The following is a 17,160-nucleotide window of genomic DNA, read 5'->3' as shown; positions in this document are numbered from 1 at the left end:
ATTGACCCCAGACACAACACCGGATACTACAAACACATTTGTTTTTGGGCCTTGGGGTCACCTTTACCCTAAGGTAAGACAGGGGATACTAGAAACACATTTGTTTTGGGTCACCTTGGCCCAGAGACAACGCAAGGAAACTAGAAACACATTTGTTTTTCTGGTCACCTTAACCCAGAGACAATGCAAGGGATACTAGAAACACATTTATTTTTGGGTCACCTTGATCCAGAGACAACACAAGGGATACTACAAACACATTTGTTTTCGGGTCACCTTGAACCTAAGAACGGGGTAAAAGCAAGCTCAGAAATCAAAGAATTGATACAATGTTTGAGTTATATTATACAGCATTAAGAATACATTAAAATACATTTTTGTCTCAGTTTCCAGTGAAAAGATTAGCAATAGCAAACAATAATACACTGTGAATATAATATTGAACGTCCAATCTCCACGTCCACTCCAGCAAAATATATGAATTACAGTTTTATTCAATTCTAAAAAAGGGGATATGAAACTGAGTGTCGTTGAGTGTTTCCTCAGATCCTCCATCACTGTGTAGATCTGTGTCAGTCGTGTTTCTCAATGAAACGCTTGTGCTGTGCGACAAAAAACGTCGGCTAATAACAAACTTTGATCAAGCCTCTTCCACCCCGAGACTCTGGAGAGTTGTGGGCTACATAAGCCGGCGTCTGATCGGTGGCAGATCTGGATCCTCTGAGCCTCCTTCATTAATCCGCCGCTCTCTCCACAAATCTGGGCCATTAGCAGCAATTCTGCAGCTCTGAAGATGAAAGATTCATTACAGGAGCCGTGGGCGGCTCGGCTGCTCACAAACAATCCTCCGAAAACATGTTACACATTTTACAATAATTCTATCTTGTTTGATCGAATTTTGGTCAGATTTCTTTGCAAGAAGCGAGGTGTGTAATCATCATAATTACTGTAAAACAGTGTAATAATAAAGCACAGTGAACGACTCTTTACTCTGAGCTGGAGCTTGATAGTATAAGGAGCCAGTTTTCTTGTGCTTTATTCATCTCCGGTCTCTTCAGGGAAATTGTGGTGGGAACTGAGGTACTTGCTTTTAGTGGAGAAGCTGCGATATCGCGCCTGTGAGGACACACGGAGATGAGATGGATGGAACAGCTGTGGTGATGGGACCAGTTGGGAATAAATGTAGGGAAACAAAACAGATGAAAAGCACTGCCCAAGGGCAAATAAAATAAGAATGATCTTTTCCTATGAAGTCGTCTTCAATCGTCTACACATCCATGATCTGCAGGTCAAGGCTGAAAGAAAAAGCATTTAGTATAGAAGTACGACACCTAGAATAAAGAGCTCAGTCGTCCAGAGACTTGATCAGGTATCACCCAGTACTTAGTGACACAGGTTGTGGTCGTTTGTATCTTTAAATATTAATTTGCTTTCCTGGAACACTGTAAACAAGAGACAAAAATATGTTACTATTATAAGTGCTCATCAGCCCACTATGGACACCGCTATAGCAGAGCTATTGCTATTCCCCGGGCCTCTTATTATTATCCTCCTTCCACTTTTTGGCACTTTTCACGGCCCGCCCCGTTGAACGCATATAAACAAAAAATACATCGAAACGTGCGGCTCGATTGGACTCGCACTGCTATTATTTTTCTCAACACAATATACATTTTTCGCGACGTAAGTAGATGATTATGACCAGTATATTTCCCATAAGGAACGAATGAGACAAGGTCAAGAAAGTTTTTCAAACATCTTCTGCTCTGGCATACGTTCACATAGAAACCCCATTCAAACTTTAAAATGCAGATAAAAGTCCAAAATATCAGAATATGATTTTAGTCTCTTGTAGCTCTCATAGTTTCTTCGTTATAGGGAAAAGCGTACATCCCACTCTTGAGATTTCCCGGCGAGGAATTGTCTTGTACATGACATAATACCTCCATTTTATTTTATTAGGATTTATTGTCTTCTTGGTTTTAAAACTGCATCCATCGGGAAATAAAAAGGGTTTTTTTTTAATTGCAATCTGCTCTGTAATGTCTGTTTTGTCTATTTTCAGAACATCGGGAAGAGAATGTCATGCCCTCAGTTCGTCGGCAACCTGGAAGGTCTGAACAACGGCCAGGACTTTCCTAAGGATCTGCTCAAAGTAAGAGTCGGAAGTCGCACACTCATGTGCAAGCTGTCACACACACATACGAGCTGTCATACACACACATTATCACCCCAAACGGAGCACAGAACAGGCTGCTGTATTGTCCCTGGGTCGTGTGTTTGACTGAGTGTCTCGCTGCCAGCTGGCGTCCACCTCCTCTCCAGAGGCCTCCAATCAGAGTTCAGTCTGGACACGCCGCTTCCTGGTTCAGCGTAGCCACAGCGTCTAATTGTTATGTGATCTGGAGACGATGACAATGACAGGCCTGAGGGAAGGAGTGTGTTCAGCTGCGCTGGAAGAGATGCACCGTCTTATTTCAAGTACAAAACAATGTTTCAATTCAGCTGTGAAAATGCTACAAAAACATGGGTTATGTTCTTTAAAACACGCCAAGACATACAAGGGTTGATAAAAAATACACAGATTCTGGAAATGTTGAACTGATGTCACTCGTGTGTAAAGTCAAAAGTTGTCGGCCTACAACACACGTGATGTATGACATCATCAGATTTAATAACTCATTCAAATGTGGGATACGTGCCTCAAATCCAACTTAGAAGTGTTACAGAAGGTTCCAGTTTGTGAAGTGGTCCTAAGATTGCATGAGAGTCCAGTTGAAGGATAAACAGCAGCATCATTAGAAGAGTCTGTATCATCCAGACAGCTCCAGGAATACTGTCGGATGCCACTGTTGTTTTCCCGCTTGTTTGTTTTTCACCCTTAAGCCAAATCCATTTAGTTTTTCAGTCCTCAAAATGCACATCTATCTGTGTTTTTAGCTTCCTCGCTTACAGTTGCACCAGCTTTTTGGAAATGATAAGAAACAGTGCAGGTCAAGTATCAAGTTGGATTATGGGGTGCAGAACATGCTAATACTGGAGAGTTGTGGTCATGCACTTTCCCGTGGATTTCTGCAGTGTCATGCCAAGACTAACTTGGATGGGTTACGTACCTGTACGTTAACAGTTAAATGGTCTACTTTCCACTCTGAAATTGGTTGATATGGAAAAAGCAGCCAATACTGCATCGAGCCGTGAAGAATCATGTAGAGATGCAGAAGAATGAAAAGCAAGAAAGCTCCATTATTAGGACCAATGTAAGAGATGATGCGTTCAAGTCATTGGGATAAACCCCAAAATAATTATCTGCTAGATTTTGATTTTGGTTTGGTAGCTTCAAGATAATGGGTTGATGTTGATTCAATTGTCACTGGAATGGTCACAGCAATAGGGAAGGGGTCTGGGATGAGGATTTGGCTACAGATGAAATAACGTTCTTCTCATCCACGTCTCTTTGAAACAAATGACCTTGACTCCTGTCATCGAGGAATTGAGTGAGAGGTTGACAGTACCTTGCAGAGTATTTAGGAACCAGTTGTTAGTATCAGCTGATCTTTATACATCTAGAGATCCTCAATGACATAAAGAAGCCAGTTGAGGTGTTCCAGACATGTCCAACTGTGACGATACACAGGACATTTGCTTGAGGGATTGTGTCTTGTGTTGTCATAGTAACGTCTTGGCTTTCCCTCGGGAGAACTGGAGGTGGATTGAATCACTTAAGAGTGGTCAATATTTTCAAAGCAGACGAAACAAAAAGGAAACCCTTATTCGAGGAATACTGTACGTCTACCGCAGACACGTGGAGAGCAGACATGTATGAGATCTTCAAGAGAGAGTGAAATATCACATTAAATCTGTGTGGTGAGAAGAATAAGAACGAGACCAAGCAGAATACTGAAACAGGCGAGCTGGACGAACATGAGGCGTTAGTGTGTCTCATTAGCAAGTGATAACAGAACGACTACAAAGCGTGGACTCCAGCACATTTTTACAAGAGCTCTCACTTCAGGTCAGTTGCTGCATCATGAGTTTTATGCTGCAGTTTGTTTTAAAATCTGTGAAGCGTGAGTCTCATCTTCCTATACAAGTGTTTGAACACGGAAACAGCTGAGTTGAACTTCCTTCGCTCCATCGCTCCATCAATTCCTGACGTCCAATGACCTGCTCCCTCCCCAGACCGTGCTCCTACAGCTCATTTCCTTCCGTCATTTCCCAGCGCGTGTCTGGTTTGCTGTGAACACATTAGAAAACAAATCAGTTCATCTGAGTTTATTGACTTTCCATTAATAATCCTGGCCGTTTGTCAACAACGACGACCAGGAGTCTCGTTCTTGCATTAGCCGTTAATTATGTTTTAATCAAACAAGTTATTGATTACGAAACCAAGGATGATAACTTTGGTCTTTGTATCTTTATAATTGTGATCGTAAGAAAATAATACTTGTAGCCAATGCTCCCACACATCACACATCATTTTATTGCTATTTCGTTCTATGATATATGCGGTGTAAGTGTTACGTTTCTGAAGTGGCGCACAAGGTGTTTGTTGCCTCAAAAAAGAACAATATGATTAATATTAACACCACACAATGTATTTTATTTGGTTTTATTTCTTACCCTCTTGAACTCCAATAACATATAATGTCTAACTTCATTAATGGAACATGTTTAAATAATATTAATGTATTTTAACTTGTCAAACTGCAAAGTCTTCAGAACAGATTGTTGCACTACTTTTTCTCTCTCCTCTAGTAATCGTCTCTTACGTGTTCTGACCGGTTCACCCTTTCTTGATTAATCTCAGTGATATGTTTCCCATTAACACGACAATAGGGGAGCAAATGGAGAGCCAATCTTCTGAGCCGTGAAGCTTTGCGGTTAAAAAACCTTTTCTATTTCGAACATTTGGACCAGACGCGGTAGGAAAATGAGAAGATAAAACAGATGAGTGAAAGGAGAGCTTGACCTGATTTAAAACCTTGTTACAAGGTTTTTGCACCGTTGGTTCTGTCACATATCGCATGAGGAATTTAACGGGCAGCACTCGAAGCCCTATCTAGCAGGACGTCAAAGCATATCCATGAAATATTAACTCCAAATTCCCCTGCACCTTCCCAAAACATGTCAACTAGCCAATCCAACATTTGCAGGTAGATGGCAGCAACACATTCAGAAGGAGAGTTCATTCACTCTATTAAGATGCAAAAAGTTATTTTGGAAAGTTGGAGATAATTCAAGATATGCTCCATGAATCCTAATGTAACCGTGATCTATGGTGTGAAAATTCAAGTTCCCATCCACTTGGAGAAACCCGTCCCCAGATTTAATACCTGTACATAAATCTAGGCATGGCTAAAAAAGTCTACACATCCAACCTCACTTATGATGATGTTATTCAGCAGCAGGAAAGTACTTTGATTTAAGAAAATGCCGAGTCAACATCATTAAAAAGTCAATTATCTTATTCTTACGCAAGTGAGTTCTGGTCAGAGACCAGTGTTACTCTTACTATTAAAGTTTCCATAGTTTTTTTAGTATCTGTAACTTGAGGATGTTAGATATTCATTTTACAAACGGCGCTACTATTGAGCCACATCTCACCAGGGTTCTTTGTGGTACGACAAACGGCACTGAATCCATTTTTCAGACAGAAGTATTTTACCTCAAGGATGTTCATAGCCTAAAGTAAAAACATCTCATTTTCATCCCTGAGCACAACAACACTAATTCATGCATCAGTTTCCGAACCAGATGTTCTTGAACATGCACTTTAATATCATTTACTGCTGTCACCATGGAAACTAAATCTCTCCCGAGTGAAATCAGAAACATGATCATTAAACTGATGTGATGAGTGTCACGACGAACCATTTGCTCATTTGTCTCCATCAGTGAATTAATCGTAATGAGAAGATAAATACTGTTAATATCCTCCAGTGGCCGTTTCCTTCAGACCAGCGACCAGATCAAGTATCTCGCTGCTTCTTTCATTTGTATGACAATCCTATATACAGTACAGATAAAAAATTTGCTTCTATGAGAGGGTTGAAATGAATGACAAATGAAAAACAAATTGCAGAAGTTGTTATCTTTCTAGCTTAATTGTACCACTCGTGTCATGTAACCCAGAACAAACTGGACTCAAGTAAGGTATTGTAAGGTAAGGTAAAACTTTATTGATCCCTTAGGAGGTCTCCTTCGGGAAATTGTTTTTTCCAACAGCCAGCAATTTTCCATAAAAAATACAAAATAATAAATAAAAATAAAATAAGAAGAAGAACATACAGAGAAAAAGAACAAGATGACACAATCTAAGTCTAAAGATAAAGACAAAGAACATAGGTCAAAGAAAAACAACAAAGACAAAGGATACAAAGACTAACATAGAACAGAACATCCAGATACTCTCACTCCACTCCTGCCCCCGAACTCAGAATTGTACAATTTATTAGTCCGAGGAATGAATAAGTCCCTGAGTCTATTTGTTTTGCACCTGGGTAGGAGCATTCGTGCACTCATTCTGCTTCTCTGCTCACTGATGACGGTGTTCAGAGGATGACTGTCATCATCCATGATGGACAGTAGTTTGTTCAAAGATCTCCTCTCAGCAACTGTCACCAGTGAGTCCAGCTTCATTCCAACCACAGAGCCAGTCCTCCTGATCAACCTGTCCAACCTGTTGACACTCCTCTTGGACACATTTCCACCCCAACACACCACAGCATAGAACAGGACACTGGCCACCACAGACTGGTAGAACATGCAGAGGAGCTTCTTGCAGATGTTAAATGATCGAAGCCTCCTCAGAAAGTACAGTCTACTCTGAACTTTCTTATACACATGGTCTGTGTTGCAGGACCAGTTTACTATCCAGACACACACCGAGGTACTTATAGTTGTCAACTATCTCCACCTCGTCGCCTCTGATGGACACTGGACGTGGCTTTGTCCTGGACCTCCCGAAGTCCAAGACCAGCTCCTTGGTCTTTGAGGTGTTCAGCTGCAAGTGGTTCCTCTCACTCCAGTCCACAAAGTCACGTATCAGACTCCTGTACTCGTCTTCGCCGTTGTCCCTGATGCATCCAACAATGGCAGTGTCGTCAGCATACTTCTGGACGAGACTCAGCTCTGAGTTGTAGCAGAAGTCTGAAGTGTAGATGGTGAAGAGGAGAGGGGCCAGTACTGTCCCCTGAGGTGCTCCTGTACTGCACACCACAGTGTCAGATTTGATATCCTTCAGCCTGACATACTGTGGTCGATCAGTAAAATAATCCGTAATCCAGGAGACCAGACCGGGGTCCACATGCATCTTAGTCAGTTTGTCCTGGAGCAGAGTGGGTTGGATAGTGTTGAAGGCACTAGAAACACTAGACTCAACTGAAGAGACTCAACAAAAACTGAGAGCATGTTTAACAATAACACACAAAAAAAGCACAAACAATAAGATGAAGAGCCAAGTGGAAATATATATATATATAATAACCATGGAAAGAATCTGAAACACACAAGAAATAGCAATCAGAACAACTGCAGGCAAAACACACAGATAGAAAGTCAAATAAACAAAAGAATAAGTAGCCGTCAACACAAGCGTAAGAAAGCAGTAAAAATCAATAGAGGAGGAAAGATCACACTCATAAAAGATGAAACTAGAAGAGCCCCAAAAGCCCCAAACAAGAAAACAACCAAGGAACAGGAAGGTAAACTTTATCAGCTAAGGGAAGAGGATTTGACACAGCGGACTAGAAACAGAAAGCTTAAGTAGGAGCCGCGGGGGAGCCGATTGTAAAGTTGGTTCTAGGCGAGTGTTATTAACATCTCAAGGAAAAATCAGGAAATACAACACAATGACAGCAAACACAATCAGGACTTGACAACTTACATGCAATCTTTTAGTTCTTTCATCGTGTCATTTCATCTTCATGTCACCTGGAATGACTCCAGAAACATTTCTGTTCATGTTCATTAAAATTAAAGCATTTTTGAGGCCATGACACTCCTCAGGAATCTGAGAGAATGCTCAGCACTGACAAAGTGTATCTTTCTCAGGAGCATCGTGTGACGACAGAATAATGTCCTAGAGGTTTTAATCCTCATATGATCACAATACGTTAACACGGAAAGACGGAGTGGTGAACTGGGAGCAGCTTGAGATTCGAGGTCAAGGTGTGTGTAAACCTGTAGCCTCCCTTGTGATGAACAAAAAAACAAGAAACAACATTGCCAGCCTGCCCAGTGAATAAATAGGAATACAGTAATGTCATTTCATTCCCATTATAAATAATGTAGACGTTGATGTTTGTACCACGGCTTGACTCGTCTAATGTCCAATAATTCCTCACTAAATGGTCTGGTACACTGTAAGAACCTCCAGCCGTCGAGAATGTTTGACACCAAGATGCATGAGTCTGCACTCGTTGACTCCGAATGACTCTCTGCACTCGGTTATCAACTACAAATAGTGCTGAGACCCAAAGTGTTGCGACTCAATCAGTTGTTACTCTGACTGTAATTAGCTACGCTGCTGTCATCGATTACGTGCAGCCAGGAAAGATGGATGAATTGCTTGTTGTGGTTAATGAAGGAGAAGAAAATCACCCCAGTTTTAATTTATAAGTATAGCAAAGAAAAGCTTGGAAATGTTTTATCAATAATCAGTAGGAGGCGCTCTATGTGCATATGCTATATATGTTGGATCTTACATTGATTTCTTTTGCAAGATGTTCTTTAGCTGGAGATCTCAGGGTTTCTTCAGTGGAAAGTATGTCTTTACAGGTTAACTCTCATAATCCAACAACTTTCATCTGAAGTGGTCTGTTTACAAGAAGAGTTATCATCCGTCTTGGTGTTCTTGGCAAGAGAAACATGTTTTCCATCACCTCTGGTTAATGGAAGCAGGCATTGGATCGACCACTTACCTGTATTTTTGGTTGATTCCATCCAAGGAATCAACCAGGTCAGACATGACAAAAATCAGGCCAAAAAATAATTCATCCTGCCCTTGGCCTATGTTTTGGCTAACCATAACAAAACGCTCATAAATGTGGTTGTTTTTTTACAAGAGTTGTTATGCTAACTATGATGCTAAATTCCATAGAAATATTATATATAATAAATAAAATCCTTTAAAAAAAAGATAGAACATATTTGTCACCTCCTATTAGTACTAGTAATAGTAGTATAGTGTAGTTCCAATGTGGTGAAAACCTCCAGCACCACTACCATAGACGTGCAATGGTCTCCAACCAATTGCTTAGAAGAATCATAGGTAAACGTGCTTAAGAGAAGTGCCAATTTAGTGATGATCAATCTCACGTCTTAGAAATGTTGGGATAATGTCCATGCTTTGTTTTAACACGGTTAGAACAGGTAAAGCAGTTAGTCTTCACTAGTCTTGTTAAGCCAATCTGACGCTCTAGGAAACACGTCTGGGATCCTCTAGGTTTAATAATCCAGCGAAATTTTTATAGTCCAGGGAAAGTAGCAGGAGTGGAGCGAAACCATCTTGACATTCTGTTCTATGTTAATCTTTGTTTCCTTTGTCTTTGATCTATGTTCTTTATCTTTAGACTTAGATTGTATCATCTTGTTCTTTCTCTTTATTTCTCTTTGTTCTTATTTTTATTTGTAATAATAATTGCTGTATTGCTGTGTCTAATTGGAAAAAAACAATTTCCCAAAGGAGAACTCCTTTTTTTAAAATCACTATCTCCAATAACAAAGTTCTACCTAATCAAGATTTGCAATGCTTAAAAAGGGGAGAAGTACATGCTGTTATTGAGATCTCTTTACCCAGGCTTAGATATAACTTCACCAGTCGGCCAGGTGTATATTTTTATAGTTTCCCTCCAGTTGGTCGTGCCTGGAAACCTTTCAATGGAAGACAACAGAAAGGACAAACTTGAAATGATGATTCCCTCCGGCTTCAGTTGATAAATCCTCATCCTATCTCTGAGGCCCACACATCCGCCCTAGGAGAGTTTGCAGACACTGTTATCTGTTTTACTCTGGTATAAATGGGAATGGGTGAGAAATGAGGATCTGTGACTGAGGTAGAATGATTACATAGGTCATCTTGCCACAGAGAACCAAAACTGAACTTTAGACTCCATGGATGAGTAAGACAATGGATGGATTTAAACATGTAGAAATTTGGACAAATTCTTCACAACAAGGATGAAAACTGTTTTTTCGTCAATGACTCAACAATGTGAGAGATTGAATCACTCGATTTTTGAATAAGTTGTTAAACATTCAGCGTAACATCTCTTGCATTAGACATGAATGGCACAAACGCTGTCCTGAAAGCCTTAACTTGAGGAGGATGAGAGAAGAGACAGCTGCTTGGGTCAGCAGAGACCGCTCCCCGCTCACTCCTCTCTTGAAGCTGTCTGAACTGTCGGCGAGGGAGCAAGCCAGAGATTTAGACGGATGTGAAATATTGAGTGAGAAGAAGTTGGGGAGGGGCAGACTGATCGAGGTCAGTCCTGAGCGGAGAGTTATTTTTATGTCTCTGTTAGATTTGATTTGTCTGACTAGCAGGTGTTTCCGTCTTTACAAAAAGAATACATGTTTGATCCAAGGATATCTTAGATTTACAATGTTGTCCTGTGAGAGAACATGTTGATTCAGTTACTGAAACACTGCCATGGAAAGTATTCTGCTCATAATTGGAAATGTGTTTTAGAAAATGTTGTGTTCCTTTACCTTAAAATACAGCTTTCTATGAAATATAATAATGTTTAATATTTTAATTTTTTCATCATTTTGAAAGGGCAATAAATCAATCCCTTATCTTGATGATATTATTAAATATTATTATTACTTTACCAAGTTCTACCCTGTCTGAAATCTCGGTGAACGAGAGGTTACGAGAACGGAGTCCATTATGATGTAATAATTGTCTTCACTCCTCCTCCAGCCAGCTGTAATCACACCCTGCTTTTTTTTATAAAACAAGTCCCTTGAAGGAGGATACTTCTGGGATGGAAGACCCGCAATGACAAACCCTGATGTCTGATAAATCACAGCTGAGTTGGTGAGGCTATAGTAGACAAGATTTCATCTGCAGAAAAACCAGGTGTTTGAGTGGGCAGGGTTTAAGCACATTTTCTAATGTCAATAGTTTTGTACAAACAGACGCATACTGGTGAGTACAACAGAGGTCTGAGATCCTTTTAAGACACACACACACACACATTTAAAAACACCATCCCAGTATTCAAGGGTTGCAAATGTGTCTGGATCCAATCTCTTATTTGTCTGGGATAATAATCAAATTGTGTTATTTAAGGAGACTCATGTGTTTAAAGAGAGTTTGTCTTTTACTTCTACAACATTTCTATATAGGTATTATTCACAGTGACAAGACAAACCACTTAGAACACAACCTTTCCACCAAGTCCAATCGTTCTCCAGCGTCACTGTTCACAATCAATCAGATCGATTGTGTTGTTTATAACTGATAACCTTTACTGTTGGTAGCTCTTCTTTCCTTGTCCATTACGTTTCCCTGAGTGACTTTAGAGTCAATAACTCTAGTTGACAGATTTCTCTCCGGGAAAGTCCTCATCCATTTGTCTTCAAAGAGAAGATTTCCATCAGCCACTCAATCCTATCTGTCCCCCATTCTCTCTCTCTTTCAGTCTGTGGCTTTTTTAGATTTCCGTCCTGATGCATCGTGGAAGTCTGGAAAGAAAAGAGAAATGGTTTTAATTCATGGATGTTAGTAGTGAGAACATTTTCCTTTCTCCCTCTGGACCAAATCTGAATGCTAATTACAAGAACAAACTGATGAAGTGCATGTAAACCCTCGCCGGCTTGGTAGAGGACGACTGTGATTTGTTGCTGATGATAGAGGGAGAGAGAAAGAGGAGGAGGAGGAGGAGGAGGAAGAGGCACTGACGAAGTGAGGGAAGCAAGAGAGTGAGCTCAGCTCCGGCTTCTCTCCGTCTCCTCGTCTCCGCAGCAGCACGAGAGAGAGACCGCGGCAAAGCCGACGAACAGAGGAATCAACAGGAAGGATCCTCATCTTCATCGGGAGTTTCTGTCAGGGGAGGAGGACAGGACGATTGTCAGCCTTTATCAATGGTCACTATGCAGCTGCATCCGTGTGCTGCGTTTTCTTTCTTAAAATTTTTTGGTGTCGTATGTAGTGACGAAATCGAGAGGAGGGGGTGTTCTCTGGAATCCCTGTGCTGAGGTCTGAACGCAGACGTCCTTCGCTTCCTTCTGATATTCCACCGTTTTTTCCATCTTTGTCAAGCAACTGGAGCTTGAGTACGATCGTCGTGGGCTTCGACTTCCATCTACGTCTGCTCTACTCACACCTCAATGTTTCACCAGTGGGACAGTGGGTGGATAGTTCAGGGTCTTCTGGTCTCCAGCTTGCTTGTGGACAGGTGTGAGTTCACATGCTTCCTGGGAAAGTTATTTTCTTGTAGGCTCCAGTAGAAGTACCTTTTGGATTTACTTCTTGTGGCTTGTTGATGGTGACTTTTGTCAGATGATCCAAGGGTTCTATGGCACCACAGTGATGTGTTTTCACTCCCAAACATTTTTCTAACATTTGATTCCTACTTAAGGACTCACTAGCTCGATTTTTCAAAAGGTCCACGGACCCGATCTTCCGACGATGATCGGAGTGAACAGCTTGCATTCTGCAGGCCGCCTACGCTCTCGCTCTCTCTGCACCGTACGATACGGAAGAGACTTCCGGATGATGGACCCGTTCCGATACCCCAGAACTCCGCGCTCACGCTCACTCAAACCACTAGTGTTTCCGGACTTGCTAGGCAAAGCGCAGGACGGACAGAACCACCCTCAGGCCCGTAAGAGGAGGAAGGTACGAATAGTTTGGAAGATTTCTGATAAAATACGTTTCATTCCGATGCATGCATGTGTTATCTCTTAAGTACTGCAGTTTGTTTTGCAGTCCAAGGCAAACATGTTAAGGTTGTGCTCAAATGTTGCTCAAGAAGTACGTAACTTTTCTTTGGTCTTTTGGAAAAGATAATTCTCAAAATACTATTATAGAAAAATTTGCCGGTGAGATGCATTTCCGAAAGCACTTATTTGTTGGATAAAGGATTTTATGGTTGAAGGCCAAAGTAGAGAGTTAGAAAGGTGTCTAGAAACCCAAAAATCAATTGTATTCTTTCTGAGAGGCTCTAGTACAAGTGTCTGATTGATCCACAAGCTCATCAACCAATCACTGAGACACTTTCTTGGATAATCCACCATTTGTTGGCAGCAACATGTGATCCAAATAAATTTGCATTTCCAAGTTTTCTTCATCACTTCTGTCAACACTTCTGGTCCCGCCTTCTGTTCATCTTCTCTGTAGAACACGTTGGCTTCCTGCTGCGTCCGAGCTCGGCTTCACGCCTGTAAGCGTTGACATTCATGACCACATTCGGTCGGAAACCAGAACTAAATCAGCAGTTATGTCTCCGGCTGGCCCCTCATCAATATTCATGGGCATATTCCTGATCGCTTTCAGAGCCATCTATGGAACTTAACCTGATTACACACTTGAATCCAACTCATTAGAAATCCAATTTCTTTGGAGAAAATCCACAATCCACTGTACTGATTACTTTGGTTATGGTGAATTTGGAGCTCTGGTTATGTTGAGATTTCATATCGACCGTTAATTACCATCTCCTCTGTAACTATTATAAATCTGTACAGGTAAAAAAAAAAACTTTTGGCCTTAATTTCGGACAACTTATCGTTAAACCAAGGTTTCAAAAACAGGAATTCCTGACACATCTTTATTTGATCGTCACTATTATATGATGTTTTTTGGTAACTCCACAGATCAGAAGCTTCCCGACTGATGGATGACTTGTTCATTGAATTGTACATCTCAAAACAAGGACGTGATTAAATATCCATTTTAGGTGAAGATTCTGCCTTGAACTAAAGTGTCATGGGTAGGATTACAAGACATTGATGTTGGTCTAAAGTTGTTGCTTGGGTTTCTATAAGACCTAAGGTTGGTAAAGAACTGGAGGACACTGAAGAAGAAGAACTTGAAAAACCTCGATTGGGACCGTGGATGGAGATAATGTCTTAATTATTATGAATCTTGAAAAAATAATTGTGGTAACATCATCAATGACAATCACATTTTGTTATTGTAGCTTCATGGTTCTACGTGAGACAGTTAAGCCAACAGATGACGCGGAGCTCTAACTGATTGACAAGGGAATAGATTTTCTGATCAGACTATTGACCTGCCCTTGTTTGGTTAATGACTCCATAAATCTTGACTGAAGATGGAATGATTTATTAAGGGGTAGTCATTACTACTTAGGTTTGAGGAAAGGTTTTCATAACATCTGCTGCTAGTGAGTATAGAAATTTAATTGTATAATGGTATTATTTTTGGATGGTGAAGCTCACCAGGTCAGTCAATCAAAATACCTAAACATCCAGGTATACTGTATATGATATATTTAATAGCATTTTGGCCTGAGCTAAAGTTCAGGTTAACTATTTTCATATCTAGGTTAGGTGTCTGTGGTCTTTACTCATTCATGTGCAATACCTAGAGATGCCTCAGTTTCTCATACATAACACACCTCTCTGCTAAATTGTCGCCCCAAGGACCGACATTTTACACCGTTGCAATTTTAAAAAACCTTTTTGCAAATGTTCTTGTTTGAGTGTCGCTGCCTTCATGGCTCAGTCTTAATTACTTACCAGTGGATTAGCGTCCTGGTCAGCCTGTCATCTGGTCGGCTGCCTGTGAGGTTAATGGTTCTGAAACTGACGGATTGGTTGTGAAATGTTGTGATGAATTGTTTGTAACCGTTAGGCTATCTTGCTTTACACGCTCATCAATCATACAATGTGATCAAACCTTCTCGGAAACCACTTTGATATTTAACTGTGTTAAAATCTCCCTTTGTGTCTCCCCCTGCAGGCTCTCTACAACTCCATCAAGAACCAGAAGCTTCAGTGGACCCTGTAAGTGACATCATGTGGCCTCATTTCTGTCTCTACATCGGTCTTTGTGTCGGGAGGGTGGAAACAGTATTGATTCGTTTGTTAGCAGCCCAGCTAATGACACCGTTGTCGGCCATGTGAAGCAAACATTAGTGTGTCAAGGGTTTTTATTCTGGATCACAGCTCAGCGGTGCCTCGCAGATGCCAATTAAGTCACTAGCTTTTCCAAGCTTTGTTGCCATAGTGACGGCTCCATGGATACGACTCCATAGCTACCGCATTGCTCTCGCCTTCCTCCCGTGTTCTGGCTCAACGGCGAACAGATGGATGTACTGTACATATAAACACACGCTATGACAGAGAATCGGGAGGAGAAAGAGAGCGAGCTCCATTTAAACGTCTCTCTACCTGCATCCTTCACAAAGGTGCGACCGGCCTCCCACGATCCATCCAAAAATAGCCACAGTGTTCCCGAGGCTGCTTGAATAAAAGTGGACAGAGGAGCTCCGCAGAGAGGCATCCAGCTTAAAATCACTGACACATGCATGATTTTTACACGCCACGAATTCTCCGTCAGTCAAACTCTGTGCTGTAGAGCTTGTAGCTGAGAGGAAAACCTTGAAAAGATGAACAGGAAAAGGAATCCAGGAATCCTTATTTAGGCCAGTTTTTATTGAAATTCCTATGTCATGATTTTATGAGTTTTCACCGACAGAAACCTCAATTAATCAGTGAGTGGCCTGTCCTCAGATGAGGGTTAGTTGGGAAATGCATTGGAGCAAGAGACAATAGTGGTGGTCCATTTTATGGGATAGAGCTTAGGTTAATGATGAAATGTGACCCATAAACGCCACAGACTACAGAAGAGAGTCACCAAATCTCTGCTAAAATACAGCATCAAAAGGAGACTTATTTCTTCCTCTTTTACACAAAATAGTCAGTCCTTGTAATCATTGGTGGTTCTTCTTTATTGAGATAGGTTTAAATACACATCTCGTTAAATAGATTTAACATGATGTGTTATGAATCGCACACACAACTGGAACACAAATATCCATCTCGTCCAGCAGAGATGCACTTGGATCTGGAACCTGGATTTGTCACTTCACACTGTGCCGGTCTGCTGATGCATATTTTATCACACGCTCCCAGACGAGACACACACTCTGTGACACGTCCGCAAACACAAAACTACGTCTTTAAATATTACACGTTCTGCAGCCGCGCTGAAGTTCATCTTCCATTTTAGACACGAGCGAAGATGAACTACTGGTTCGCTGCTCTTGTTTATTCCCTCTCGTCGTACGACTACGTGAATATGGATAAACTCTCGGATCACAGGTGTGTGTTTGTGTAGGTGAACTCATCTTGCTCAGAACAAATGGATGTTATTTCACTCCCCCACAGTCAACCATTCTGCACTTGGATGCACCCACATGTTCTCTGCTAGCTCATAGATGTATACATGATTCCTCGCTCGGTGGCGGGGGTGGAGAGCGGGGGGGGAGGAGGAGGGAGGAGGGGAAAAGAGGGGGATTCTTCTCACCCAAAGAATGAGGCAACAAGTTGTAATATTAGACACTCAGAGGAGCTACCTTTGGTTTCCGTTACGATACGTACCTCAAACAATATGTTAATCGTTCACAGTGGAGAACCAGATTAGGTTCTGGATCACTGGAACCAGACCTTCTATCATTGGGGGAGAGGCAGGAGAGGCGGATCGAGGGCACATGGAGAGATAACTGCGAAGCTGTGACGACGACATTCATTTCTCTTATAATAAGTGATTTGTATTTTTTTCCTTAGTCACACAGAGCTTCTGAAGTCCTTCAAAAATGTGTGCTGTCATTAAAAGAATATTCAGCTAATAAAAAAGAGATTAATAGTGACATTTTCTAATTCAAATATTTTACTTTTTCCTATACAATTTTGAGTTATTTTAATCATTTTTCTTTTCTCGACATTAAATATGTCATATGTATGATTTTTACACGCCACAAATTCACCGTCAGTCAAACTCTGTGCTGTAGAGCTTGTAGCTGAGAGGAAAACCTTGAAAAGATGATCAGGAAAAGGAATCCAGGAATCCTTATTGAGGCCAGTTTTTATTGAAATTCCTATGTCATGAAATCTTGAGTTATTTTAATCATTTTTCTTTTCTCCAATTATTGTAGTAAATGCTACATGCTTCCCATCCTTTTT

At 41.0% G+C, this 17,160-nt stretch overlaps 1 protein-coding gene across 3 annotated transcripts in view; it reads left to right on the top strand.

The window, feature by feature from the left end:
- LOC148085897 (uncharacterized) overlaps positions 1 to 17,160 on the top strand; it is a 50,429-nt gene that overhangs the window by 23,669 nt on the left and 9,600 nt on the right. For all 3 annotated transcript variants that reach the window (XM_087784030.1, XM_087784031.1, XM_087784032.1), the window contains 2 exons: positions 2,066 to 2,155; positions 14,936 to 14,979. In XM_087784030.1, the coding sequence (XP_087640156.1) occupies positions 2,066 to 2,155; positions 14,936 to 14,979 (134 nt within the window). The remainder of the gene's footprint in view (positions 1 to 2,065; positions 2,156 to 14,935; positions 14,980 to 17,160) is intronic.

This window comes from Callionymus lyra, chromosome 2, assembly GCF_982586985.1.
Source record: "Callionymus lyra chromosome 2, fCalLyr1.hap1.1, whole genome shotgun sequence".
NCBI lineage: Eukaryota > Metazoa > Chordata > Actinopteri > Syngnathiformes > Callionymidae > Callionymus > Callionymus lyra.
Note: the sequence above shows the minus strand (reverse complement) of the source record. Positions and strands in the feature narration are given on the sequence as shown.